Raw genomic sequence first — 27,670 nt, 5'->3', positions numbered from 1 at the left:
TGAAAAAAAGAATAAGTACAGCCATGGCACTCTGCGGGTGCATTGGCTACTTCCCATTCTTTATGTGACAGTTTTATATCTTTATCACACTATGTACATGTTATTTTATTTATTTTTGTTTCCTAATAGTCTTTCTGAATTTTTCTTTTTTCTATATACATTTTTAAATAGATAACACAATAATGCAACTTTTGCTTTAAACAGTTCCATTCTTTTAAAAGAAATTAAAGTTAAAAGATGATCCTTCAGATTTGTGGTCCTATACATATTTTGTGCAGAGCTACCATGTTTCCTGCAGGAGAAGAGCCAGGAGGCAGCTGCTTCTCCCCCGGCAGGCGCTTGGCCTGTCCAGGCCTCTGCCCACAGCTGTTGGTCAGCAGCGACTTCCGGCTGGGAGCTTCCAGGACGGTGTTCAACTTCACGGGCTTAGTCTTCATTCTAGAGTCTAGAACAGTCAAATGGCTAGTCTGGGTGCCCTAGTGCCTGTGGTCAAGGTAAACCAGGACAGTGGCCCCAGATGGCTGGGTGGGGGACAGGCTCTACCCTGGTGAAGTCGGGCTTCTCTGCCTCTGCTGGCAGGTGGGGTCTGTGCAAGCTGCAGCCCCCTGCAGCCCAGAAGTGGCTCAGTGGCAGGCGGTGCCCCTGTGCCACAGCAGAGCCTAGCGGCTCGCTGCCAGTTTCTTCTTTCTTGCAGGGAATGCAGTCCACGGGGGAGGAGGAGTGGGGTAAGAGTCTATCTGTTCAGGTGTGCAAGGGACAGAGCTCCTGCAGGCCCCGAGGGGACCCAGGGCCGCCACTCAAGTGTGCTAGTCCAGGGGTTTCCATGGCACCTGGGATGACACCGCTGGTCCACATCTGTGCTAATCGGGGTTTGGAGAAGTGCCAGCGCTGTCAGCCCTGCCGTCCACTCAGGTCCTCCCTCTTCTGTTTTTCCGCTGCTCCTCGGGAAGGGGAGGTTGAGGTCAGGGCCTGGTGGATACCTGGGTGCTGTGTGGAGCTGGCATCAGCACCAGGCCTGGGCTGGGCCCTTTGGCCCAGCCTCAGAGACCAGCTGGCACGGTGGGCTTCACGTGGCCGCTGTGGGTGCTGGCTGCCTGCACTCCAGCCCCGCTGTCACTTGCCTCCCTGCCACTCTACTGCCACTTCCCCAGGGGATTCTTGGCTGGCCGAGCAGCTCAGCATCTGGGAAGCCATGTCCCCAGCACCCCTGGACTCTGCCCGCAGGAGCTGGGGCTTCTCACTGCTGTAGAGGCCCAGGGCCCAGCCTCCCTTCTCTCCTCGTGCTGCCCAGCAGCAAGCATCCACGAGCATGACGCTGCAGACAAGGTGGGCCTCTCCCCACTGGAGGGGCAGGCCTGGGGGAACAAGGGGCTGTTACTCCTTCCTCTGCAGCCCAGGACCCTGGGATCAGCTCCAGAGATGTGCAAAGAAGGGCCCGCAAAGGAAAAATCCCTCCTTGACCCTGCCCTGTGCTTCCCAAGGACAGAGGGGAGGGCCTTCCAGCTGGGGGCTCCCCACACCAGACAGGCTGGCGTTTGCCGGGTCTTCCTTCACGGTGCCCAGTCTGTGTGCAGCGGCGAGCCGTATCGTTGCAGCAGCACGGGCCCCTGTGCACGTTCTCCAGGAGCAAGCTCTTCGCTGGCCAGAGCTCCAGGTCCGGAAGAGGGCCTGCCTGTGTCCTTCCCCCCACACGTATGTGCAGAGGAAACGATTCACACCCGAGCGCAAGGGTTGGAGTCAGAGCAGGCAGCAGCAGGTTAAAGGAGCAAAAAGGAGGAAATGGTGGGCTGGGGAGCTGGAGCAGCTGCAGAGGTGCCAAGTCCAGTCCGGGTCGGTGCAGCCTGGGGATCCTGCGGGGTGAAAGGAAAGGAAGGGCGTGTGAGCGTGTGTGAGTGAGTGTGCGTGTGAGTATGGGCGAGTGTGCAGCTCTAATTTCCATCTTGCTGTCTTCCCGGCCTCCAGAGTTTCAGAGCGCCTCTCCGCCCTCCCCAGGCTGCGTGTGGGGCACACTCACTCCGTGGGGCCAGCGCTCCTGTGGATTGCACCTCGGCCTGGCAGGAAACTGGCTCTGGGAACCGAAGGCCCCACCTTTGGCACAGATGGTGTTTTTGTTGCTGTTCATTCATGGCAGCAGAAATGGCGGAGGGCAGGGCATTTACTTTCAAATGAGCAGATTCTGCCTCACGAGTTGGCAGTGGAGGATGGACCCTAATCCGGTGGCTCTTGTCGTCCTCGGCTCTGAGGACCTGGAGACAACATCTGTGACCCTGGGGTCCACCAAGGTCAGGAGCCTCCACTCTCCAGGTTTCCCATGAGCTGTGGTCATGGGGAAGGCTGACCTCACAGAGGCCCTGCCCCTGGAGTCCAGGGCCAAGGTCAGAGGGGGAGGTCCCATGGAGCCTTGGTCAGCTCCAGACCAGCAGCCACTGGCTGGCCAGCACAGGGGCTGGTGAAGTGTCCTGGGGAGCCCGACAGGTGTAACGCTGGTCCTGCGCCTGCACCCAGACCCCCGAGTCTGAGGAGGTGCAGAGGGGACTGAGCTGCAGAGTGAGCAGGAGAGGCCGGGGGTGAGCCCCGCCTGCAGGTGCTGCTTCTGTGTGGACGTGGGAAATCGGCCTGAGCTGGCTGACCAGAGCTGGGGCGAACAGCCCGCGACCTTAACCATGAGACAAAATGAGGGAGGCAGGCCTTGCAGCCATGGGGCGGGGCCCCTGCTAAGGCTGAGGCTGTGTCCTGGGGCTGCCCAGCAGAGCACCACAAACAAGCAGCCTCCAACGTCGCGCCTGATCTGGAGGCTGGAAGTCTGAAATCAAGGTGTCCGCAGGGCCAGCTCCTGTGGAGGCCTCCCTCCCAGCCTCTGGGGGTGACTGGGACTCCTCAGCGTCCCTTGGCTTGTGGCAATGTCACTCCAGGGTCTGCCCCCTCTTTACGAGGCTGTTCCTCTGTTGCCTCTGTGTCTGTGACCAAGCCACCCGCGCCTTTCTCTTATAATGCGCCAGTCCCGGGCTTAGGGGTCCAGTGTGTCCTCATTTTAACTGGATTTCACCCTTTCCCAGATAAGGTCACTGTCGCAGGACTGCGTGAGCACTGGAATTCATTCTTTGGGGAAATGCAATCAACCCTCAGCAGAGGGTGCGCCCCAGGGCTCAGTCCTCGGGTTGGATGTGGAAGGTCAGCAAGGGCCCAGCAGAGAGACCGTGGGATTGGAGGAAGGCTTGAAATCCTGCAGGGAAGGGACTCTGGACGCGGATGGGGCAGGTGGCTGCTCAAAGGGGAGGCTTGGAAAGGAGAGGAGGAGCTTCAGGTTGTAGCTGAATAGAGGAGGACTGTCACATGGAAGAGGCTCTGTTCCTCCAGAATACCACACCAGTACCAGGCCCCTGGAAGATTCCAGAACGTGGGTTTGACTCGGTACATAGAGAGGGGTTTTTCTCAGGTCTTTCCCTTTATGACTGTGGAGTGGGGTATTTCACAAAATGGCCTGTCCTCCATGCTGGAAGTTCCCGGCCAGGGCCCTGTGGACCTGTTCAGGGTGCGTAGCTAGGACTCGGGCGCCTGCCAATGCCAGGTCTGTTGTTTTATGAGAACTTGAGTTTCCAAGGATCCTGGCCTCTGAGGACCCTGTCCTGGGGCAGGGAGGGAACAGGCCCACCGCCCTCCCTCGCCACTCTCTCTGGAAACCAGTGGTGACCAGAAGCCTGCAGCACCTGGTTCCTATGGAAACAGAGCCTTGCCCAACCCACTCAGGCTGCGCCTCCAGGTGGAAGTTGCACACTGCACAGACAGGTGCTGGGAAAGCGTGTGGACAGTCAAACGTGTCAGAACACGCGTGTGCGGCTGGTGAGTGTACAAATGTACACACGGCACCGGGACCCAGGTTGTCGAAGGTGGGACACCCCTCCAGGCTGGGACACCCCACCAGGCTGCGGTGCCAGTGAGTCACAACACTGGTGCTGGCCACAGCCACCACGGGCCCTGAGGCCACATCATGGTGGCCCAGCTGTGGAGGGTGTTGCCTCCTGTCCCTCTGCCTGGCACCCGCAGCTCTTGTCCTGGGACAGAGCCTGTTCTCAGCACTCCACGTATCATGTGCTCACACGTCATTAGGATCCTACGAAGCTGGTTGCTTCATGCCCGTTTTATAGACGAGGCGGCTGAGGCCTGGCGGGGTGAAAGGCCCCCCGGGCGGGCTCTCCCTCCCTTACACACACACACCTGCCTCTCTCCCTCCGCGGTTGCTGTTTTCCCTCTGAGGTGGAGCTACAGGCATCAGAGAAGTTTCTAGCAGCCTTATCCTTGGGTCTGGCTCTGCTCCCAAGGACCGGCTTTCCCAAACGCTCCTGCCTGGCCTGCAGCCCCGCTTCTAGCTGGATGGAGCTGAAGGGCCCTCTGCGGAGTCGCTCAGCGTTTCAAGCCCGTTCCCTCCAGTCCTGCTGCTGCCATCCCGTGGTTGCCAGGGGCCGCGGGCTCGCTGGGGCATGGGGCTCCCAGCAGCTGTCAGGCAGGGACATGACGCACTGCAGCGGATGATTTCGCCCCCTGGGAGGCTGTGGGAGAAGCAGCTGAGGCGCCTGCTGGCTTCCGCTGCCACTCTCTGTCCACGCGGACAAGTCAGAGCCTGGGTGTGTCCATGAGCCGCAGAGGCTGAGGTCTGCTTGCCAGGCACCTGTCGGGGGTGGTCCATCCCGGCCTCTGTGCAGCCCACCTGCCCGACCAGGCCCAGGGCTGGCCAGGCCGTGGTGTCCGCCCAGCTCCGTGCGCCTCCAGAAGCCAGTTCTTCCCCTTTGGCAGCCCAGGGAAGGATTGAGGTGTTTTTGGATGAGCTTATGCTCTGGTCTGTGCTGCTCAATAAAAATGCCAAGTGAGTGGGTGCGTGATCCTCCCTGGACCTGCAGGACCAGGGCCCGTGCTTCTGCTGACTCACCTGTGTCCCTCCTGTATCCCTCCCGTGTCTCCTGTTGGCCGTGTGACCTTGAAAACTGTGACCCTCTCTGTCTTCTCTGATGTCTCCATGTGGCATCAGGGAGCAGCTGGGGATTACCCGCACCCTGTTGCTGGCAGGCCACGGGCCAGGCTCCCCAGCACGGGTGTGCCGTGCGGGTGATTGCCAGCCACATGTGTGCGAAGATCTGTGTGCGCAGGGCTTGTGCAAAGCCTCAATCCCCTGGGGTTGCTGGGCCAACACTTGCCCATGCCCGGCTGCTGTGTGTCCATCTGTGTGGCGGCTGTGTGCGAAGACTGGGTATCTGGGTCACACGTGTGTCCTGCGCTCCCCCTCCTGGCGGGTGGAGACCCGCGTACAGGGGCTGCCATCCAGGGTGAGGGACTGAAGTTGAACTTCCCAGGAGGCCCTAGAAACTCTCTGGGCTCTTCCTCCTGGCTCGGGGCTCTGGCTTTCCGTCTTCAGCCTGTTGAACATCTAGTAACACGGCGTGGCTTCCTCCTGGCTCTGCGCTCCTAAACCTGACATACGTGTGGGGCCAGGGACCCCCCTCCTGGTGCCAGGCCCAGCTTCCTAGCAGGTCACATTTGGGGAAGCTGAGTGGTGTCTTGGCCTCGTCAACTGCTCTGATCCCCAGACACACCTTGCTGCCTGCCTGGAGCCTTGAAATTCCTCCCCAGCTGCACAAGGTGCCTGCACCTGGCATGACCTCCAGTCCCCTCTCCCCACCTCTCTCTGCCTCAGAGACCCTGCGGGGACTTGGGGTGCAGCTCCTGGTGCTGTGGAACCCTTTTGGTTCATCCGGTGGCTCGATCACAGCTGTGGGGGTCAGAGAATGGCAACTCCACTCCCTCCCGGGGGCGTCTGGGGCCGCCCTGCCCTCTCTGACCCCTGCTGCTTCTTGGAGACCGGTGGGCAGTAGCTGATCAGGTGTGTGGGAGAAGCAAGGAGGGGCCGCTCGTCCTGCTTTCCTCTTGTGCTTACTTTACCTCTCCGTCTTCGTCCCTTCCTGTTTTCCCTCCTCCCGCTCCTGACCCTCCCTCCTTTCTCCTCATCCCCCCAGGGCCTCCCCATCACCCTTGCCCCTGCTGGTTCTCTAAGTGGGGACTCTGGCCCAGAGAGGGTGGGCGTTCTCCCCAGGGGGCTCCAGCAGGCCAGGGCCCGCAGGGCCTCCGGGACGACCGCGGGCAGGGGTCCCAGGCCACTTACCTGTTCTGACGGTTGTCGGGATGTTGGTGGGGCTGGGGAAGGCGCGGTGGAGGAGGAAGCTGCGGGGACACGAGCCTGTGGCCTCACTTATGACTTGGACATCTGCAAGGTCACTGGAGCATAGCTAAAGAGGCTGTTGGCCAGATGTCCAGAAAGGCCAGCTGGGGGCCAGGCCAGGCTGCTGGGGACTCTCTGGGAAGGCAGGTGCCTGAGGCATCAGGGAAGGGGCTGATGTGCACTGGGCATCTGTGTGAGGAGGGCAGATGGAGAGCTGGCTCCTGCCACCTGTAGAGTCCTCCAGGTCCAGGTGGGGAGAGGATGGGCAGCAGGTGTCTCTGTCCTCGAGACACATGCGTGCTGCAGGGTGTCCTTGCAACCTAAGAGGAAGGTAAGGGGGACTCTCCCTGGCAGGGCTGCCACTCGGCTGTCCTGGGGTCCAGCAACCCCTGGCTCTGGTGCCTCTCTCCTCTGCACCTGCTGTTGTGACAGCTTATGAACAGGCAGGAGAGCTGGCGGTGTGTACACCCGACACTTGGATCCGCCATTAATGCCACCCACCCTGCAGCACGTCCTCTCGGTTCTGGTGTCTGTCCTCTGTGCAGCCGTGAATGCATCTTGTCTTTATTTCTCAATGTATTTCAAGGTGAGCTCCGTCACCCGGTCACTTCTGGGCCACCGTCAGGCATTTCAATCTCGTTGCCATCTGTCACCGGCTACCTACACCCCGTGTCCTTAGGACGACTCCTGGGCAGCCACATGCTGCAGGAATGGGGCCCCGATTCCAGTCCTGCCTCCATCCCTGGCAGCTGGGCAGCTCTCAGCATGTCACTTTGCCTCTGTGTCCAGTCCTCACAGCCTGGGTTGAGTGCAAGCTCAGGCGTAGCCCGGGAGCCACCACGTGCCCAGCTCCTGGGGGAGCCAGTTGCTCTCCACCTTTGTGGGGAATCCCCTTGGCCGCGCTCCTATCCCTGGCATACAGGCTAGTTGGTGGAAGCCCAGAGAGGTGGAGTGACTTGGCCAAAGTCCCACAGCCCAGTGAATGGCACCTGGGGTTGGCACCCATAAGTCTGGGTGGTGCCGGGCCTCAGCCCCTGAGACTGCGAAGGGCACTTTATTCCTGACGTGCCAGGTTCCTCTCTATCCAGTGTACATCTGGCCATGCTGGTCTCCTCTTGAGACCTGTGATCTCTGATGGGTCCCTGCCTGCCTGGGCCCCTAAGAGGAGCTTGTTCTCTTTTAAACTTAGACCATTATTTTCCAGTTTCAGATACCCAAACCAACCTTGGCTGAACGAGATGGTTCCTTTGGCTTTAACTGCATTTCTGAGTCAGACTCTGTGGGTGCTCAAGACCCTGCTCTGCCCTCTGCTGACTTGTGGCCTGGCAGGGTGATGGGCACACTCTGGATTAGTCAGGACACCTCTGGCTGCGTAACAAAAGCTAAAACAACAGCATTCAGTCAACACAGACATTCTTCCATGTCCTAGTCCAAGTGTAGCAGCCAGGGTGACCCAGGGTTGCCAGGACCCATTTAAATGTTCCTCGGGTGCCTGTTCACATGCAGCTTCTGCCTTGTGAGCTAAGAGGGTTGCTGCAGCTCCTGCTCTCACGACTATATTTCAGCCAGGGAGAAGGGAAGAAAGAGAAAGGGAAGGAGCAAGCACATCCCTTCTGTTGAAGAGCATGACTTGAAAGTTAAACGCTTCAGCTCCCTCCCGTTGCCAGAACCTGGCTGCACGGCCCTTCCTTGAAGCAGGGAGCCTGAGACCACGTTCTGCTAGGCAGCACGACTAAAGCTTCCAGACTCCAGAGGGAGGTCGGGTACCGCGGCACACTGTAATCCCGGGAGGCTGAGGCAGGATTGCAAATTCAGGGCCAGCCTCAAAAACTTACCAAGACCCTGTCTCAAAGTGAAAAATAAAAGTGGCTGGGGATGTAACTCAGGGTCACTGAGTGCGTCGAGTGCGTGCCTAGCATGTGTGAGGCTGTGGGGGTTTGGCTGTCCTGGAAAAAACAGAAAGGGGATCAGACATGGGGTGGGGGCGTCTGTGCTACCCACAGCTTCCCTCCCTGCAGGGCCGAGACGTCCTGTGGGAGTGTGGAAGAGGTCCCCAAGGAGGTGACGTTGGCACCCATCTCAAGGGGCCACAAGAACTGCTTCAGGTTAGGGATGGCCACCCCGAGGCTGGTGCAGACATCGCCCGCCAATCCTGAGGGCCTCAGAAGCGCGGCCCCCATCACAGCGACCCCAACATGTCCCCTCCCCAGGAGGAACAAGTGTGGCGGCCGAGTCCTTAGCCGGCAGTGCCACACCTCTGCCCCCGCTCAGCGTGGCCCTGCTGAAACCGGCCACGCGGAGCCCCTCCTCTTGGGAATTGGCAGACATTGGGCACCAGGGTCCCCTGCTTCGTGGGGTCAGGCTGCCGTGCTCACCGTCACCGGCTGGGCGTCACCCTTTCCTCAGGAAAACCTGCCCGGAAGATCCGAGAGTCCCTTTCTGCTTTAAGGGGTGCTCTCCAGGCTGTGGCTCCCTGAAAGGACCCGGCCAGGAGTGTGCCCGGCCCTGGGCTCCCCAGCCCTGGAGGAGGGGCCCCCTTTGAGCACAGCCTGGGCTCCTTGGCAGGTCTTGCCTGTCTTGGGTTCCACTCTAAGGTTGGTCCCTCCTGCTCAGAGGACAGCTGTGGGGTGAACGGGTTGGTCCAGGGAGCTGGCGGGGTTCACCACCGTCAGTGCCGAGCTGGGTCCAGGTGGCTGCTGGCAAGCTGGCAGGACGGAGGCGAGCATGGGCCTCAGGAAGGTGACGTGGTTCTGAACCAGGGGACGTTTGCTTTGAGGTTTCAGGCCACGTGGACGAAACTGGGCTTTCCCTGGATGACGTTCTAGCGTGTTCACAGCTGGGATGACAAACCTCTCCCTCCCAGGGCCCCGCACGCCCTGCTGGCCCAGAGCACCCGGGCGCCACCAAGACCCTGTTGCTTCCCTCGTCCCCAGTGTTCGGGGCTGCGCCAGGGTCCTGCCAAGATGTGCTGACGTCTGGCGATTCCTGGCCCTGAGCGTCCACAGTGGCCGCCTGGAAAAGCGAGCCGCGTGACAGGGACGCGCTGGGATCTGCACACGGTTCTGGGCTCCAGGTTGAGGGTGGCCTCAGCCCATGGCGGGGCTGCTGCCCTCCATCAAGGAGCCAAGCAGAGGGAGCAGCTCCAGGCCAGGGCTGTGGATGAGACCAGCCTCCAAGGCTGTCACTGTGGTTCCGGGAGCAGCGTCGACGTGGCCCTGTCTGGGAATGTCCCCACCCTGTTCTTGAAGGTGAGAAATTTCTCCCTGCTGGGGAACAGCTGTGTGGAGTCCGCCAGCCGCCTTGCAGGGCTGCCAGGCAGGGCGGGCGCTGCTCATTGCTTCCCACCTCCTCTGCTCCCGGCCCCTCTAGGTGCCCTGCAGCAAGAGACAGGGCCACTGGACTCTCTCCACAAACCCTCCTCCCAGCCCCAGCCACCTGTCCCCTTCCTTCAGAGGAAGGCCCCGGGCGGATGAGGACGGGGCAGTGGACACACCTGCTCTCATTCTGGACCTGCTCCTCTGGCTTTTTAAAGGGCTCTTCATTCAACTTCCTTCATCACGTTCTGTCGTTTGTTTCCCTGGATGCCATGCAGGTGGCGGAGTCTGAGATAGGCTGCCCAGGGCCTGGGGGCTCGAGCAGGCCTTGGAGGAGAAGGCCTCCCCGCAGGGCCCCGGAAGGCTTCCTGGAAGACGCAGCATCATAGTGAGGCTTGCAAGCATAACGAGGCGGGTCAGGAAGGCAGGGAGGGAACGGGATGGGGCAGGCGCGGAGGCGTGCTACCTGGCTTACGGGGTCCCGCGAGCGGCTGGGCAGGACTGAAGGGCACGGAGAAGCCCAGGGAAGGAGTGTCACCTCCTTTGAGCCCAGCAGGTGAGGACACAGGTCCCTCTGCACTTTAGAAAGGGCCTTCCACCAGCGGCGGGGAGTCTCCACCCTAGTGGGGGACACGGCGGGCCTCCCCAGGCTCCCTGCTGGAGCCTGGGGCTCAGTGGAGAGGAAGCCAAGTGTTTATTCTTTATTAAAAAACAAAAACAAAAACCCAGAGCCTGTCTCTGACGTGGTGTGGTCCCAGGCTTGGCTACGCCAGGCTGGAGGGCGTTGACTGACCCCCAGTGGCCTTGGGCCTGTCTCGCTCATGTCCTTCCTGGCCTGTTTCCATGTGAGGTCACTCTGCTCCTGTTCGCTGAGTCTCCGTAAGATTGTCGGTTCCCAAATGGGCAGGGGCAGCGCTGCCTAGGTCCTCAGGAACCCGGGAGCAGCCAGAGAGGGCCTCCCTGTGCTTCGGGCCCCCCAGGGGCAGTGCCGCAAGGCCCCCATGCAGGCCCTGGGTCTCTGGTCGGGGACTTTTGCTCATCTCTCTCCTGCGTGTGGCCTGGCTGGAGCTGGCAAGCCCCTGGCAGGGGCCCTGGTCTGGGCAGAGTCATCTGGGCCAGTGACTCATGCTCTGGGGAGAAACAGGCAGGCAAGAGGCCGAGCAAAGCATTGTGCCCGGTCACCCCGCTCAGGGACAAATGGTTCATTTAGGTGGATCTGGCTGCTGCACAGCACACTTGGAACTGGGAAAGATTTCATTATCCAGATTGGTCGGAGGGGCCTGGCCTCCCTCTGCAAGGAGCATTCTGTTCCCAAGGCGTGGGGCCAGCCCTGAGGCTGCCTCTCAGGTAGAGTGGCCTGGCTGCCACCCTCTTCCACGGGGTCACTGTGAGCAGGGGCACTTTTTTTTTTCTGGTACTAGGGGCTGAATCTAGGGACACTTTATCACTGAGCCACATCTCCAGCCCTTTGTACTTTGAGACAGGGTTTTGCAAAGTTGCTGAGGCTGGCCTTGAACTTGTGATCCTCCTCCCTCAGCCTCCCAAGCAGCTGGGGATGCACTTGTGCGTGAGGGCGCCGAGCTTCAGAGCACTGGGTGTTTTTTTGGGGGGGTCAGTGGTGACCCACGTAAAGCCTCCTCTCAATTCATGGTGGACAGGAATGGAGAGAAATCTCCAGCCACGCAGGGCCCCTTCTGTTGATGTCACTCCCTTCTCTTTTTGAGTGAGCGGCCTGCCCCCAGAGCTGAGTGCTACTTCCTGCTCTTTCTTCTCTGTGCCCCTGCAGAGGTGTCAACGCCCAGCCAGAGATGGTGGAAGCCAGGAGGAGAGGAAGGGCCGGGGCTGGGGACCTGCCGGCTCACAGTGCTACCCCCTAAATACCTGTGGCTTCCACTGAGAACCTGGCACAGACGTGGCACAGGCGTGGGCAGAAGTGGCCAGCATCTCCCTCTCCTTCAGACCCCAGGTCTGGCCTCTGGGGAATGTTCCAGAGCACTCAGGGGTACTGGGGTCACTGGCTATGTTACTTTAGTGACCAAAATACCTGAGAAGAACAGCTTAGAGGAGGGAAGTGTATTCTGGCTCTTGGTTCCGGAGATCGGGTCCTTGGTGGGCCGACTCTGTGACTGAGGTGAGGCAGAACGTCATGGCGGACGGTGGACAGAGGGAAGCTGCTCCACTCAGGGCAGCCGGGGAGCAGAGAGAGAGAGGGGAAGGGGCTGCATGGCAGGCGCACCCTCCCAGTGACCCCCTCCTCCAGCCATGCCCACCTGCCCACAGTGACCACCCGGTAGTCCATTCAGACCTGGGTGGACTGATCAGCCTTCACAGTCCAGTACTCCTCCTCCGAGAAGTACTGCATGAACAGGGTCCTTGGGGGACACCTCACTCCCACACCACGACACCAGCTGAGGTGCGAGCAGAGCCCAGGTGTGCCTGTGAGGCTCACCTGTCCGCCCTGCGCTTCTGGAGGTCTTCAGCTTTGCAGGCCCGGGCCATGCGCTCAGAGACCACCGCAGAAGCGGCTCTCCTCCGCCAGGCCCCGGAGCTGCCCCACTTTCCCTCGCAGGTCCTCAGGGCCACGCTCCCTGTCCCTGCCAGGGACGTAGAGGAGACCACATCCCAGCCCCTCCCCAGCCTCTTTCTCCAGACCAAGGAACTGATGCTCCAAATTCCAGGTCCCCATAACGAGCTGCCCGGGACCCAAGCCCCACATCCTCCCACCTGCTGTTCCAGAAGCAGCTGAAGTGGACACACACCTCCATGACCAGAGCTCCAGCCAGGCTGACCCCCCTGTTTTCTTCCTTGCCTCCCGCTGCTCTCTCCCCTCCCCCATCTCGCTCTCGTTATCTCTTTTCCATTTTTAGTCTTTGTTTGTTTATTTTTGTGTTGCTGGGGTGGAACCCAGGACGGTGTGCTAGGCCCGCGCTCACCCCTGAGCCACACCCCCAGCCTCCGTGTGTTTTAAAGAGTCCAAACTGGCCAAAGAAAGAGTGAGTGACCTTGATGGGTCGTGAGCTCCCCGTCACAGGAGGAATTCAAGAGCAGGGGGAGAGCTCTCAGGGGACAGACAGGTTGTGCAGGCAATGCCACAGGGCTGTGAACGCAGACAAGCCTGGCAGACCCTTCTCGGAAGGTTTCTGCTCCCCGCCGCCCCTCTGCCCTCTCACCCGCCACTTGCCGGGTCTTGGCAGTCAGGTGGCAGGGGTGTTCTTGGCGCCAAGGCTGCAGGCGGCGGGCAGGGCGGACAGCTCCCTGGGGATGACGTTCCTGGGTCACTGTGGCGATTTTAAAAATAAATGCTTTCTTCTCAGCTTGGATCCCGTTGCTCCTGCTGACGTGGACGAGGGCAGGCTGGTGACTCAGTCCTCGTCCCCACACTGTGGCAGTGGCAAGCTGCCTCCAGCCCCAGACCCCACAGAGCTGGGTGCCTGCTCGAGAAAAATGGCGGGGAGGCCAGGACACTGCGGGCCCTGGGAACGGCCTGTCCCTCTGGGCGGGCATGTGGCCAAGTGTCCGGGAAGCCTGAGCTGAGGGCCGCAGGCTGGCACACCCGAGGGGCAAGCCCTGCACCTCGACCACGCACTGCCTGTAGGCTGGGTCAGGCTGGCCACTCCTCTCAGCCCCCCAAGGAGCCCAAGAGGATCAGGGGCTGTGTCTACACCCCCTGGAGAGGGAACTGAGTGTCCCCTGCCCATCTCTGCACCCGACTTCAGATGGTTGCTAGGATGTGCGGACTTCAGGCCACTCCAAAGCCATGTCTTGGGGACTGGGGTCATAGCAGGGGTCAAGGGACTGTGTCAAGACAGAATGGTCAGGAAGAACCACTGGCCACACAGAGAAGTGTCCCTCCTCCCTGTTGAGCGTGGGTCATAACCGAGGCCAGAGCTGGCATGGCAGACGGCGGGCTTCAGCGGCCGGAGCTCCCTGGGCGTGAGGATACGTAGGTGATGCTCAGGAGCCGCGGGCCAGAGTTCGGCTGGTGAGGGACCCTCGTCGAGGGTCGTGATTCCCCCGAGGCCTCCCGCCTCTGGGTGAGCAGCCCTGCCTGGGCTCCCCCTTCCTGGCAGGTCTAACATCAGGGGAACTGAAACTGAGAGTGGGAGGACCAGGTAGCACTGTGTCCAGGCCCCGTCCTCGGAGCCAGCAGCGCCGGGAACTCCAAGCCCGCTGAGCCCCGGCTGGGCGCGAGGAGCCTGGAGCTGGGAGCAGAGTGCCTGCCGGTTCCAAGGCCAGAAGCCTCGTCCAGGACTCCAGGCCTGGAGACCAAGACCCTTGGGATAGAAAGCCCCTGCCCGGGAGATAAGAGCCCAGGCACGGTGGGCAGGGTTCGCCCCACGCCTTCTGCACAAGGCCGGCTGGGTTCTTGCTGAGAAGTCTGGGAGTGGATCCGTCACGTGCTCTTTTGAAGTGGAACCTTGTGGTTGCCTCTAGGGTGCCATGGCTCTGTAGCCTACACCCCGGGTAGGTGTCCGCCGTCTCCACCGCCAGCCTGCAGGAGGTTAATGGTCTGAGTGTGGCTGGCTCTCCAGGCATGGGAGATGTTGAGGGAGGCGGGGCCCGGAGGCCTGTCCAGGTGCAGAAGCCTGTGACCCCCAGGTGCCAGGCGGGAGCTGGTTGGCATGGTGGCTGGCATGAGTGCCAAGAGTCCATGTGAATTCTGAACACCTGCTGTCCCCCTTTGGGCTGAGTGCCCCTCAGAAGTCCCCGTGATCCTGCTGTCCAGCAAAGGAAACTGTACTCTGTCATTCTGTGGGATTGAATGGGAACTAGGGTTGTCCCTGTTACTTGCCTAGAGGCAAGGAAGCAGCTGTGTCCCAGGGGGACCCTGGGATGGTTGCTCTAGTATTTAGGACTGAAACGATAGACAGCGCAGGGGAGACGGTGGGGAAGCCATTCAGGCCCAGGGAAGGGCTTGTGCAATTGTCCTGGGGCAGGAGGCAGTGCAAAGAACAGGAAGGAGGCCTGGGCTGCCTGAGGGCACTAGGCTGGGAAACAGCGGAGGAAGGGGAAGGCGCTGCACTAGAAGTGTGCAGAGGGAGTGGGTGTTGTCTGATCTAACCCTACAGCTTCACTGCAAGGGCTCGTGTGGAACAGGGTGCAGGCAGGAGCAAGGCAGGGAGGGCCAGTGAGCAGAGCAGGTGGGTGAACCTTGAAGAATTTGGCAAAGTGGCTGTTATTAAAAATTAAGTTACATAGAACTTAGGTAATATAAAACCATAACATAGTCATCATATATGAAAAAATAAATAGATTAAAATAAACTACATATAAATCATTGTTTGAAATTAAAGTATGTAGAATGACCATATGATCCAGCAATTATACTTCTGGGAATGAAAAGCAGGGGTCCAAACAGACAAAGCATTCACTGCAGCTTTACCCAAAGCAGCCAGAAGCTGGGGGCAACTCAAATGTCCATTGAAGGATCCATGGATAGACAAAATGTGGTATGTCCATACAGTGGAATATTATTCAGCCTTCAAGAAGGAAATCCTGCCATGTTCTGTGACATGAATGAACCATGAACCTTGACACACTGTGCCCAGCAAAGCAGGCCAGTCACAAAGGACGGGCATTGTATGATTCGACTCCAAGGGCTGCTGGAGTCATCATGTTTGGAGACAGGAAGGGGATGGTACTTGCCAGGGAATGGGGGCAGGGAGAATGGGGCGTTATTAATTGGGTGCAGAGTCCCACTTTGGGAAGATGGAAAAAATTCTGGAGCTAGACAGTGGTGGTGGCCGTTCAAGGATGTGAATGTGCTGGTCGTCACTGGGCTGTGTGCTGAGACACAGCTAAAATGCTCAGTGGGAAATTTCCTGTTTTTTATATATGTGTATATAATCACATATATCAATGAAAACGCATTAATTAAAAAGATGTTATGAAATTAAACGATGTTATCCTTATAAATTAAATCACTTAAATTGTATTTAAAACTAAGGTGCAAAATACACGAAGCTCACCCATCCTGGGTTTTTTCCCTCTATTTACCTATGGCGGGGGCTGGGGATGGAGCCCAGGCTGTGCCCACGTGAGGCTCTGCTGCGGGGCTGCGCCCAGCCCTACTGCAGTGCCCTTGAGTTTGGTGGCTGCAGTGTGCTCTTCCCACTCACTGTTCATGACGTCCCCTTGGGGACTTAGTTGTCCCAGGTCGGGGAGCTGCACCCCAGAGCAGTGTGTCAGGTGCTGCGTGATTTATTGGACCGGCTGCTGGTGGTGCCACCTTAGCCTGCGTTGGCTGCGGAGCTTCCTGGAGGAGGAAGCTGCCTGCAGTCCGGACCTCGGGTGAGGGAAAGAGGGTGCGGAAGAGGGCGGACTTCGGGCTTGAGCAGCCAGGTGAACCGTGGCGTCTCTACTGAGGTGGGGCCTGGGGCCAGCAGCTCTGGGGCTCAGTGAGGTCCTCCTGTGTGCAGTGCAGCAGGAGGGAGCCCGTGTGGGCCCTGAACTAGGGAAGCCCCAGCGTGTGGGGCGACAGACTCGGTCCGGGCGTCCTGTCCGCAGGCGCAGAAGCTGGGCGGCGTGCCACTGAACTCGCTGTTCCCGGCCCCACTGCTGAGCTGCTTCCTGGCCAGCTCAGCTTCCCACGAGGGGCGTACCTGGCGCACAGGGGTCACGGATACCGAAGTGCTCGCCAGATGGCTGTTTCCGCCCAGCATCCTCCGTCCTCTTTCCCACAGTGGTTGTGCCACCGGGCTGAAGGGCCCTCTCAACTGGGGTGGGGCTCCGCTTGGGCCCCCTCCTTCCCACTTCCAGAAAGGCTGAGCCGCTCCCCACCCCTCACCTGGGCTGGCTTTCAGCTTTTCCATTAAAACTCGCCACCTGGACCCCCTGCCCTAGGACAGACCGCATCAGCCACCCATGACAGGTGATGGGCGCCGAGAAGATGCAGATGGGGCCTTAGGTCCATACTGGTGACCCCTGGGAAACCGGCCGCACGCTCTCGCTCTCGCCTGCAGCAGGAGGGTGGGCGCTCACCTTTCTGGAGGCCCAGGGCTGACATCACAGTGTCACACGCCTCGCTCCCTTGCAGGCTCTAGGGAGGATGCTTCCTGCTCTTCCTCTTCTGCTGGCCCCAGGTCACCCCTGGCCGCATTATTCTCTGTTCCTGGCACGGCCGTCTGTGGGGTCTGTGCCTTTCCGCCCCTTGCGAGGACTCCCCTTGAGGATGGGGGCTTGCTCTAGCCCCGGGAGAGCCTCTGAAGACCCACCTAACTTCTCTGCAGTTTCTCCAAGTCAGGTCACAGTCCCAGGCTCTCGGACAATCTTTTGGGGACCAGAATTTAACCCACTGTAGGTCTGGGTGCACCTGCAAGTTGGGGACGTCGGGGTCCCTCTGAGCACACCCTCCCTTTGGCCAGACCTGTAGCTGGCCCTGCCTCCCGGTGAGCTTGACTGGGTTCACCATCGCAGAAGGCCCATTTGTCCAGCCCGAGGCCCCAGGAGAGGGTTCAGGAGGCCCTTACCACACTGGCCATCTGGCCTTGTGAAAGCCCTGGAGCCCCAGATGGGAGCAGCCCAGAGTGATCAAAGGACAGCTGGGCAGTGTCTACTGGGCCAGCGGAGGGCAGTTTAAGCTGAGAGAGGCCGAGGAGTGGCCTGGAGTTTGGAGAGGTAATTATGATGTGAAGGGAGGTACCCAACGGTTTCCCATCTCCTCTGAGGACAGCAAAAAAGGAGGAAATAATGATGTACAATTAGAGCAGTGGGTTAGACACAAGGGTGAACTTCCTGTTGGGAGTGTGGCCAAACCCAACTTGACTTTCCTGAGGGAGCTGGGCAGTCTGGGAGGTTTTTAGCCTGGTAACAAGGACTGAGGTTAAAGTGAAGGGGGATGGTGGCAGGGGTGGGGCGCCTGGGCTCTTGAGCCAGGTCAGAACAGGCCTTGGAAACTGGCTCCCTCCTGCCATTGTCCTCTGGATTCCCCTGAGGGAGCATTCTGGTGAGTCCTGCACCCTGGCTGGGCTCCCCGAGGAAACACAGCCGAGTGTGTTAGGCTCTGCTGTATGGAGACCGATAATGCACAATGAGCTGACCCCGTGCTAATCTGGTAGCCTCCTTGCCAGCTCTGGGGGAGAACAATCACATGGGTGGGTCTCCACTCAACAGGTGCTTTCTATAAAAACACTGGCGAATAATGCTGTGGCCCAGGTCTGCTGTTGTCCCAGAGCCTCGTATCTGCCCCAGGGCTTGTGCTGTTGGGAGGACTTAAAGCCCCAGGTGTGGTAGGCAGGGGGCCATCAGGGTGCTGTGGAGGGAGGCAGTCCCACTGCTGACCCGGGGCTCCCAGCAGACCAGGCTGTGCTGTCTGAACTGACTGTGGTTTTGCAGTTCCATGTCCACAAACTCGCTTGGTGGAAAATAGTTCAAAATATCTAAGGCATGAAAGGGAGGGACTGGATTCTAGAATTCAACAGGCCCACCAAACCTGGTACCCTTTCCTCAAGGGACCCCAGGAGCCCAGGGAGGCCCCACCTCAGGGGCTGGGATCTTTCATAAAGGGGGGAGGAGAGGGGCCTGGGCAGCGGCCAGCCCCAGATTCAGATGGGCTCAGGCACTCATTTGCCCCCATGTGGGGACGACTTTGGGGAGTCGCCACCCACTCTGGAGGGGGTGTTTTTCTGGCCGGGCTCTCATGCTGCCTGGGCAGAGGCCCTGGGCCTAAGGTAATGGTGGCAGGGGCTGACGGACGGGCAGTGAGAGAAACACGCATCTGCCTCGTGGACCCCAAGGCCCTTCCAGCGGACTAGCTCCTGCTGCTTCTGTCTGGCATCTCACTCCTCATTTTCCCACAGCGTGTAGTGAGGTTTAATCATGTTTGCCCGGTGGTGGGAGAAGTGGAGACTACTGACCCGAGGAAGGCCCAGTGGGCAGCAGTAGGGCCCAGCAGGAGAGGGAGCCCCTCGCTGTCCTCTCCCCCGTTTCCTACTCCTTTCTTCAGGTATTATAATTACTCTCTACTGGGAGAAGGCCCAGGTCTGCTCTCCCTGCCCAGGAAGCCCTTACTGTGCAGGGGACGTGGAGTTGGAACATGTCCCTGGCTCTTCTGACAGGGTCCTCCATCCCTGGGCCAGCGCCTTCGGTAGAGCCCACCCCGAGGGTGCAGCGGCGACCCGCCAAGGGGACCAGTGGTAGTCGCTTTCAGTCGGTAGGATGCTGTGGGCTCACGCCCCGCGTCCCAGCTCTATAGCCACAGGCTTGGATCCTGCCCGCCAGCCGGACCAGGCTGCGCGCCTCCCTTTAACCCTTGCGGGCGCGGGGCGCGCAAAGCAGGCGCCGGCGAACTTTGGCTGCGTAAATAAAACCTCCCGCAGAAGGAAACGTAGGTCCCGGGGAAAGGGGAGGAATCTCGTCCCCCTCGGCGCCCGCCCCCGCGCCGCGGCCCGGCCTCCACATCCGCCCACATCTGGTCGCAGCGGGGCGTCCGGGGGGGGAGGGGCCGAGGCCGGGTCGGTCGCCGTCCCCTGGGCGCGGGCCAGGCAGGGAGAGGGGGGCGCTCGGGTCGTGTGCCCGGGGCTCCGCTGTCCCTATTGCGACCGCTCCGGCCCCAGCCCCCCAGGCCGGCCTTGACAGGCGGGCGGAGTAGCCAGTGCGAGCCGGGAGGCCGGGCCGCGGTGCGGGAACCTGATCCGCCCGGGCGGCAGGGGCGGGGCGGGGGCCGGGGCGGCGGGCGGGGGCGGCGCGCGGGGAGGGGCCGGCGCCCGCCTTCCTCCCCCATTCATTCAGCCGATCCTGGGGGCCGAGGGGCTCCGGCGGCGATCTCTGCACTGCAGGAGCGCGGGCGCGGCGCCCCAGCCAGCGCGCAGGGCCCGGGCCCGGCCGGGGGCGCTTCCTCGCCGCTGCCCTCTGCGCGACTCGCTGCCCACCAGCCACCATGTCCGACCCCGCGGTCAACGCGCAGCTGGACGGGATCATTTCAGACTTTGAAGGTGGGTGTCGAGCGGCTGCTGCCGCCGCGGGCGAGCTGGGCAGAACCCTCCGATTGGGCCTGGCGCGGGGCGGTGGGACGGGAGTGCGCAGAGAGCAGACGGGACCCCCGAGGGGTCGCCCTCCAGCCTGGAGCGCCGCGCGCCCGCCCCGGCGTCGCCTGTGCGGAGGACCCCTTTCGGGGGACCCGCGGGGGCCGCGCACACGCACGGGACCCAGAGCTCGCGCTGCGCGCTGCCGCCGGAGTTTCCTTCCTTTTATTGTTGTTTGTGTTTGCCCAGCGACAGCCACCTCCTCGAGGGCTCACCGCTTCCTTGGAACTATGGGACTCGCAGTTCCACGCTCGGAAACAAGGCGCTCGCCTGGTGCTCTCGGGCCCCCTCGGGCCTGGCGGCTGGCTAGGGAGTTAGTCCCCCGCCTCGGACCGAGTGGGCGGCCGCGTCCCGCCGGGTGGACGGCCCTCCCCTCCCCCACGCCAGCTTCGGGGCCGGGGCTGAGCCGAAGCCCGGCTGCGGAGGGCCACCAAGTCGCGCAGCCCGCGGGGTCGGGCGCAGCCGAGCGGACACTGCCCAGCCTGCGTTGGGGTCCGGCGTGGGACGTCCCAGGGCCCCCACCCAGGCCTGAGGACATCCTCATCCGCTTCCAAGAGTCGGGCTGTGGGGCAGAGGGGGCTTGCGTGAGGGCAAGGGGAGCGTTTGGCTCGTGCTCCCTTCCGAGATTACAAAGCGTAGGGAGACTTGGGGGGCTGCTCCTCCCAAGGTGGGTCGGCATCCCCGCCCCGGCCTGTGTGTGCGCGCGCTTTCGCGGTGCCTCGTGACTGCCGGTGCCGTGGCCCTGCGTCCTGTGTCCTCAGGAGTAAATAAAGCTGTGGGAGGGGAGGCGCACACAATGGTCTCCGCGCTTCTGGGGCTGGCTTTCAGAGGGCGGGCCTGCCCCTGCTGGCCGGAGCCCCCGCCCCTGCGAGCGCTCCGGGGCAGCCTTGGCAGAGCCTGCGAGGGGGAGAGGCTGCGCTCAAAGGAGTTCCGGCGGCCAGGTGCCAGGCCAAGCCTGGAGGTGACCAGTCTGAGGCCCTCTACCCTCCATGGCCAGAACCAGGGCTGGAATCTGGGTGTCCTGTGCCCAGCCGCCATCATAGCGCATCGGGGTCAGCCTCATCTTTGGGTGGGGGTAACTTCTTGGGACCAGAGCCTTGGCTGTGTTTGGTGGGATTGAGGGTGAGGTGGGGGGGTGAACACTCAAGAGGGACGGATGGACTGGTGGTGGCACAGGCTGTACAGACCTGAAATGGCACATCCTGAGTTGACTCAGTGGGGGAGCAGTCTTTCAGATTCTAGCATCTTCCATCTGTGTTGCTCAAGAACAAGGGGTGTTCTGGGTTTGCAGGGCCAATGACTTGTGCCCCTGGCCATCTGATTCTTTCAGGGGACATACTTTTCTTGGGGTCTCCCCAGGTCTGCTTTGTTCCAAGTTGCTCTCTGACTACCTGGAATACCGAGACCCTCCTCTGCCCTCTCTGTGGGGGCTTCTTTGCATTTCTCCATCCCCTCTTCCTCCAGCCCTTTCTTCCTCCCAAATGTCCATTTGGACAGTCAGCCAGTGGGATGCCTTTCCTGCAAGCACTGATGGAGAAAGATGCTGCCCCCTTCAGGCCCTGCGGTCCCTACTCTCCTCTCCTTTAGCCTGGGGATTCCCATCTTTGCTTTCCTTCCCTGATTCGCCCACCGCCTTGAGTTGAAGGTGGGATTTATGGTGAACGGAGAACTCTCAACCTGGAGTCCTTTGGTGGGAGTGGAGGCAGAAGTTTGGCGTGGTGTTGGTCTTACCAGCTGGTACAGTTTACACCAGGAGGCTGGTAGTGCCCTTGCCTCCAGGTCCCAGTGTGTAACTCCATCTGGTGGCCTCTGGGTGCCTCCCAAGTCAGCTTCTTGACCCTCAAATTTTATCCAAGACAATGGCCTCATTGAGAGCACCCTGATGTGATGGTTGGAGGCCCTTTGGGGAGCCTCAAACTTGGGGAGCAAGGCCATGGTTCTCTGGTCCCCTGTGTGCATCTCCCCATTGTGTGCCCGGAACAGTTCAGCTAGGGAGTGGGTTGGGCCCTGGACCGAGGCATCTGGGTAGGGTGTGGTGGGTGTGCGTGTGCGTGCGCGTGCCCCAGGGCCTGCAGACTTGGAGGGGAGCTAGTGCATAGGGACCAGCCTTTCACAGACAGACAGATGGTTGGACGTGGGGAAGGGCCGGCTGGGGAGCAGGGGAGCACGTGATACGGTCCAGCCATGGGTGATGTGAGCTGGCATCTTCTGAAGCAGGATAGGGAAAGGTCACTCTGGCTGACAGGGAGTCGGGATGGAGAAGGTGGATCTTGAGTGAAAGTAGGAATTTGATTGCAGAAGGAAGGAGAGCTTCCAACCAGGCCCCATGCAGCAACTGGGAGGTCAGGAGGTTGAATGAGCTGGCCCATTAGGGGGCAGGGGTGTGGGGAGGGGCCAGCTTGCAGCCATCAGAGGGGCCAGGCCACGAAGGCCAAGTGCTCAGATACTGGTGTGGCCAATCTGCTGGAGGTATCCAGGGTGCCCCTGGGACTGAGCTGGAGGAGTGGGAGGACCACCTTTTGCTTTCCTGGGGAAAGCCAGGGGCTTCCAATGGAGGAGCCTGGTGTCCAGGTTTGTGTAAGGGAGGAAAGCGCCAGATCCTCCGCAGTGACCACAGAAGCCCAGATCCCTTCCTGAGGCTGGCAGTCCTGAAGCACCGTGGCTGCCAAGGGGTGGAGGCTCCGAGGGTCACCCCCAAAGCAGAACAGGCTTTGAGGTGTGGAGTCCTTCGGTGATTTTCCAATCAAGCAATTGGCCCGCCCTGGAATCCAGCGGCTGGGTGGGTGGGTGGGGCTGTTAGGGTATTTCTGGGAGGTTTGAAAACAGTGGCAATAACCAGGTCAGAGTAGCATTCCCTGCAGGGCAGAAGGGAAGTGTCCTGGGGTGGGGGTCCCCAGGCCAGAGCAGCGCACCCTGCAGGGCAGATGGGCAGCTATCTCTGGGTGCGTGTTCTGAGCGTGGGTGTGCAAATTCTGTGGAAGCCCCACATTCTGGGCACATCCCCAGTTCTGCCACTAGACAGCACCTTCTCTTTACTTTTTTTTTTTTTTTTGCCCAGTACTGCTGATTGAACCTGGGAGGCCCTACCACTGAGCTATACCCCCAGCCCTTTTTATTTTTTGAGATGGGGTCTCCCTAAGTTGTCCAGGCTGTCCTTGAACTTTTGATCCTCCTGCCTCAACCTCCTCAGTTGCTGGAATTACTGGCTCTTTTTATCTCTTTAGTTCCTTGTCCGTCCTCCCTCTACCCACCCCCGTCCCATTCCCCATAAACTTCCTGCACCCCACTTTTGCTTTCCCTTCAAGGAAGGTCCTGGCGCTCTGTCGAGACTCCCCCATGTAAGGGTGAGGAAAACGTTTCCTCTTTTGTGCTACAGTTTTGGTGTCCCCTCCCGCTTCTTGATGATTCCCCTCTGCTCTGCAGTTTCCTACTTTCCCACTTGCCAGCACAAAGGGCCTTGGGATGACCACCGCGCCCACCTCTCCCCTTGACGGATGTTGAGAATGCTGACCTTGTGCTCTGTCTTGCTCGGGGCCAGCAGAGGCACAGGGCAGTGGGGCAGCGTGCTCCTCCGTGATTGCGGGCCAAATCTGTTATCGCAAACACAATTACAACTTGGGTCTTTGTGTAACAAAAGCCGTTCCAAGTGCCAGCTGTTGGCCTACTTTCCTCTGCAGTGTTTGCCCTAACCAGATTTGCATGCCCAGAAAGAATCCTCTAAGTCCTTGATGTTTGTTGAAACAGATCTGGCCCGGGACCCAGACACCGATTCTGGAGCTGGGTGACGTGGGCTCTTGTCTGGAGTTCTCCATTGTTCCCCAAGGAGGACCCTCCAAGCTGTGTCCTGGAAGCTGTGCCAGCCCTGGGCTCCCGCAGGAGAGCTGGTGGGGGGGTTGGGGGAGGGAAGGGGCTCCTGAGTGAGAGGGGATCATGCTCTTACCTCTGGGACATGGGGGCTGGCAATGCCTGGATCTGGGTGCCACTTTTTTCCAGGGAGGTGGCTTCAGACCTGGCCCTGGTTAATACCAGTGGGGCTCCTGCTTGGTGAAGCCTGCTTTCTAGCCAACATCCAAAGCTCCTGGGAATGCCATCTCCCTGTGGTTCACACCTCCTAGGCAGATGGTGCTGGGGAAGTTGCTCAGCAGGACCTCGTGGCCGGGTGTGCCCTGCCGTGGAGGGGCCAGGTGTCTTTCATGGATCCCACAGTGGTTGGCATTGCTGACTTGGTGCTCCGTGTGTCTGGAGCCTGGCACAGGCAAGCCTGCCATCCCCATTGCGAGCAAGCTCATTAGGTAGAGGGGCGGGTCAGGGAAGCGGGCACTGCCCTGATTGTCCTGCAGCTGGACTGTGGGTTACCTGAGCCAAATGTCCCAGGGAGGCAGGGACACACCTTCTGAGTAGCGTCTGTCTGGAGAAGCTTTCTGGGGCCTCTGTCTTTCTAGGAAGGTTCTGAAAGATGCTGGCGGGCAGTTTGCATTCAGAGGGAGAGGCCTCAGGGGAATGATGGGTGCATAGCCTGGTGTGTGGCCCACCCGCTCTGCCGTCTGCGAACTGTGGCTGAGTCGGCTCCTGTGTTCCGTGGGGCTGGGGGATTCGCGATGCAGACAGTGGTGCTGAGCGGGCTTGGGGCGTTGCTGCAGCTGCTGGAACTGGACAGCTAGGCCCTGGGTGATGGAAGGTCACAGGAAGAGCCTACTGTCCCACAGGCTGGCCCGCATGGTCACCACTAAAGATGGCCAGTCCTGCAGACTCAGAGAGCCTGCCTGGCGGTGGGGGGATGTCTCTTGAATCCAGCAGATACCCAGTCTCCTGGCAAAGCTGGGGGACCCCTCCTCCCACCTGGCTGACATTCCGGGTTCTCTCTCTGGAAGCTGGGGTCACATGGGATGCAGGTTGCTCTCTCTGGGAGGTTGTCCCAGTGTCCCCTGCCCACCCCCGCCCCAGAGCTCATGGATAGATGGACCATGTGCCTGTGTATGGGGTCAAGTGCCAACAGCCACAGGGACACACACCAAGTGACTGGACTCTGATGAGAGCAGAGGGCCTGGCCACCTGAGAGGCAGGAATTCGTGTCAGGAGGGGCACGTGGTGGCCACAGTGTCCTTGTCCCCAGCCCTTGGCCAGTGCCAAATTGCGATGGTGCAGAGCTGACCCAGAGCTGTGGCAGACCCAGCCTGGGCCACGGGGAGAGCCAGGGCCACGAGGCCAAAGCGGTGTTCCTTGTTAGCCCCCAGACCCCCACCACGGAGGCCTGGGGTGGGCTGTGGGAACTGGAACCCAGAGCTGAGCCCCCCAGTCTCTCCTGGGACAGCAGTGCCCTGCTCATCGTGGCCCTTGTCCTGGCCATGGCTCCTGGTGGAGGGCAGGTGCCAAATGTCCCTCATGACAGTTGTTGCCAAGGGAAATGCAAACATGCAGATTGTGTGTGTTCCTCTGTATGAGCCAGGGATTTCCCAGCCTGGTGACGTGTGGTCTCAGGCCACTGCTCCAGATGTGCTGAGCCCTGCCATCTTGGTGGCAGGGGAACAGAGCTGGGTCCCCTCCTTTCTTGACATCCCACATCATGCGTGCCTAGGAGTGGGGGAAGGTCATAGGAATCTCCATTACTGCTCATTTCCCTTTGTCTCCCAGTTGGGGACCCTCACTCAGCTGGGGTTGGGCTGGCCTGCTGCTCCAGGAATTTGTGTTGACCCCCCAAACCCGGGCGGAGTCCCAGCTTCTTCCAGGTCAGATCCAGGCACTTGCCACAGCCAGCGTTGTGTGGGAGCAGTGGTCTGCAAGCCCCAGGCCCTCAGAATGAGGTGGTGAGGACTGGTGGGGTGGGCCAGTGTGCCAGGCTGCTCTGGTGGGAGACCTGAACCCGGTTGGGGCATTTCTTGATCCATCCCAGAAAACCCAGCCTGGAAATAATCTCCGGTGCTTTCTTTTAGCCCCCAAGGAGGGTGGCCAAGCGGTGGCTGTCTTTCCAAAGCCCTCTTGGTTTTTCCCAAATTTGGAGGCTGTCTTAGTTGCTTATGAGATGGAATGGTCCAGAATTCTCTGGAACACAGTCCAAGAAGCCCAAAGATTTGTCATCCCTCCAGCCAGACAGACCCACCAGTTGACCTCTGGACACCCCCAGGCGCCTGGAGGGCATTTCTGGGATTGGGCTGTTTAATTTGGTCTGGACAGAGCCCGGAGGCTCCGTTCAGACGGGACCAGCAGACATTCTAGAAACTTCAAGTTTGTTGTCATTTTTGAAAGTGCTGCCAATGCCCAGAAATTTTGATGGAGGGACAAGAGGGTGACCTCAGTTTCAGCGGGGAGTATAAACAGGGAGCCCCCAAGCCCACCCCCACACTCTGCTGGGACTGGCATAGGCACTGCGGGAATCCAGAGCCAGCACCCTGGGCACTGGCCTTGGCAGCAGGGTTGAGACCCCATTCCTTCTGCTTCTTTGTGCTTTTCTCTGTCCACCCTTTCCCATGGAATTCCTGGGTCTGTCTCTGCAGTCTCCCCTGGCATCTCTGGCCTAAAATCCAGAAACTCAAGGGACCTGGCCTTAAGGGCAGTGAGATATACCTTGGGTCCCTTGCTACAGTCTTCCTGGCAGAATTGCTGGCCCCTGCTTGAGGTGAGCGCCCTGTGTCTGCTGGCTTCCCTGGGATCCCGCCCGGGTGGGGGCTGTTCTTCGCTCCAGGTGGGACAGCCAGCTGGCCTTTCCCTTTCTTTCCCCTTCCACAGTGCTTCTCCCCTGAGGGGCTAGAACTCTCTGGAACCCTTTGTAGCCTGCACAAGGTGTTTGCATGTTCCGGGTTTCCTACCCTCAGCCTGCAGCCTATGGCCGAAGGGCTTTCCTGGCCTCCTGGCGCCCTGCTAGGGGCTGTCTTTGCTGGTGGACTGAGGTAGGCCTGAGCTTGCAGGCATCTTCCTGTGCGAGGCTGCAGTTGAGGGACCCCTGAGTGATTGATGGGAGGAGCCAGCGGGGCCACAGACCCCCCTCTTTGCCTCCAGGAGGCCAGTCCCAGGCATGAGGATCTGCTAAGATGGGCTCCCCTGCCAGCTGCCCTCCCCATGTCCAGCCTGGAAGATGGTGAGGCTTCTGATTCTGTCAGCAGCCCCCAGTCCGTGGGTTCCAAGCCTTCCAGGCCTGGTCTTGCCCCTTCCTGGGTGCAGGAAAGCAGCTCTGAGCAGGGACACTAGCCCTACTTTCCAGGTGGGTGGGCAGTTTCCCTGCGTGGGTAGGCCAGGCGCTGCCCCGTGTCCCTAAGAGACTGATATTATCTGCAGTAAAAGTGGACAAGCTTTCCTGGCCCCACACCAGGCCCTGAGGGGCTGTGTTCTCTGCTGTCCCCTGAAAGGCCAGGGAGTGGAAATCCGCTGGGGTTGGGCTTTTATCCTATGCCGACTTCTCTTGCCTTCCCTGGCACAGGCGGGTGGGGGATCAGCAGCTTGCCCAGGGCTGGAGGGGCCCCTCTGTGCATGGGATTCAGGCTCCGAGTCTTTGCTCCCTGCCAGGAGGCCCAGGGGCCTGGAGGAGCTCGGGTGGTGAGAGGTGGGTGGGAGAGGCACCTGGCTCAGTGTTGGGCAGCCGCAGGTTTGTGGTGGGGGCTTGGAGCCCTGGCCACCTCAGGAGACCTTTGCAAGGGCTGCTCTTGCCTTGGCCAAGCGTGGGGACGGCTTGCAGTGGGAGGAGGTCCTTCAGTCACACCTGGGCAGGGCCTGTATAGCAGAGGCTGGAGGAAAGGGGGGTGGGTGGAGGGGCCCTTCCCTTCCTGCTTGGTGACTGCCCCGACCCTCCAACCCTGGCCCAGGGAAGAGTCTTGGGGCAGTCGGGTGGCAGGACAGGAGGGGACAGCTCTTCCCTCAGGCCCAGCAGCCACAGTGAGGGCAGGCGGGTGGGGCTCTCAGATAGTCGCCTCTCTCCTAATATTTAAACAATGCAGCCAGGGTCCTGCACACAGCTGCCCGGAACCCTGGAGCCAGCTGTGTGGAGGTGGCCTCCCTCTCGGCCTCTTGCATTCTTTGTCTCTGACCCAAGTCCCGGCCCTCCTGGCCCCTCCCCTGCTCACGGCATCTGCTCTGACCGGACTCACCCTGGGCTTTCAGAACCTGTCCCTTCTGTTGAGCAGCCCTGCAGTCCTCCA

The 27,670-nt window shown here is 60.4% G+C and overlaps 1 protein-coding gene across 8 annotated transcripts in view; it reads left to right on the top strand.

Annotated features, from left to right (window-relative positions):
- Nucleotides 1-27,670, top strand: part of SEPTIN9 (septin 9) — a 144,839-nt gene that overhangs the window by 38,165 nt on the left and 79,004 nt on the right. Inside the window, exon 1 of one of the 8 annotated variants that reach the window (XM_079134187.1) lies at nucleotides 19,214-19,454. The exons of the other annotated variants lie outside the window; for them this stretch is intronic. Within the exon in view, the coding sequence (XP_078990313.1) occupies nucleotides 19,400-19,454 (55 nt within the window). The 5' untranslated portion in view covers nucleotides 19,214-19,399. Of the gene's footprint in view, nucleotides 1-19,213; nucleotides 19,455-27,670 lie in introns of those variants that run through there. 8 annotated transcript variants of the gene reach the window in all.

Source organism: Sciurus vulgaris (genome assembly GCF_902686455.1).
Source record: "Sciurus vulgaris genome assembly, chromosome: 3".
Taxonomy (NCBI): domain Eukaryota; kingdom Metazoa; phylum Chordata; class Mammalia; order Rodentia; family Sciuridae; genus Sciurus; species Sciurus vulgaris.
Note: the sequence above shows the minus strand (reverse complement) of the source record. Positions and strands in the feature narration are given on the sequence as shown.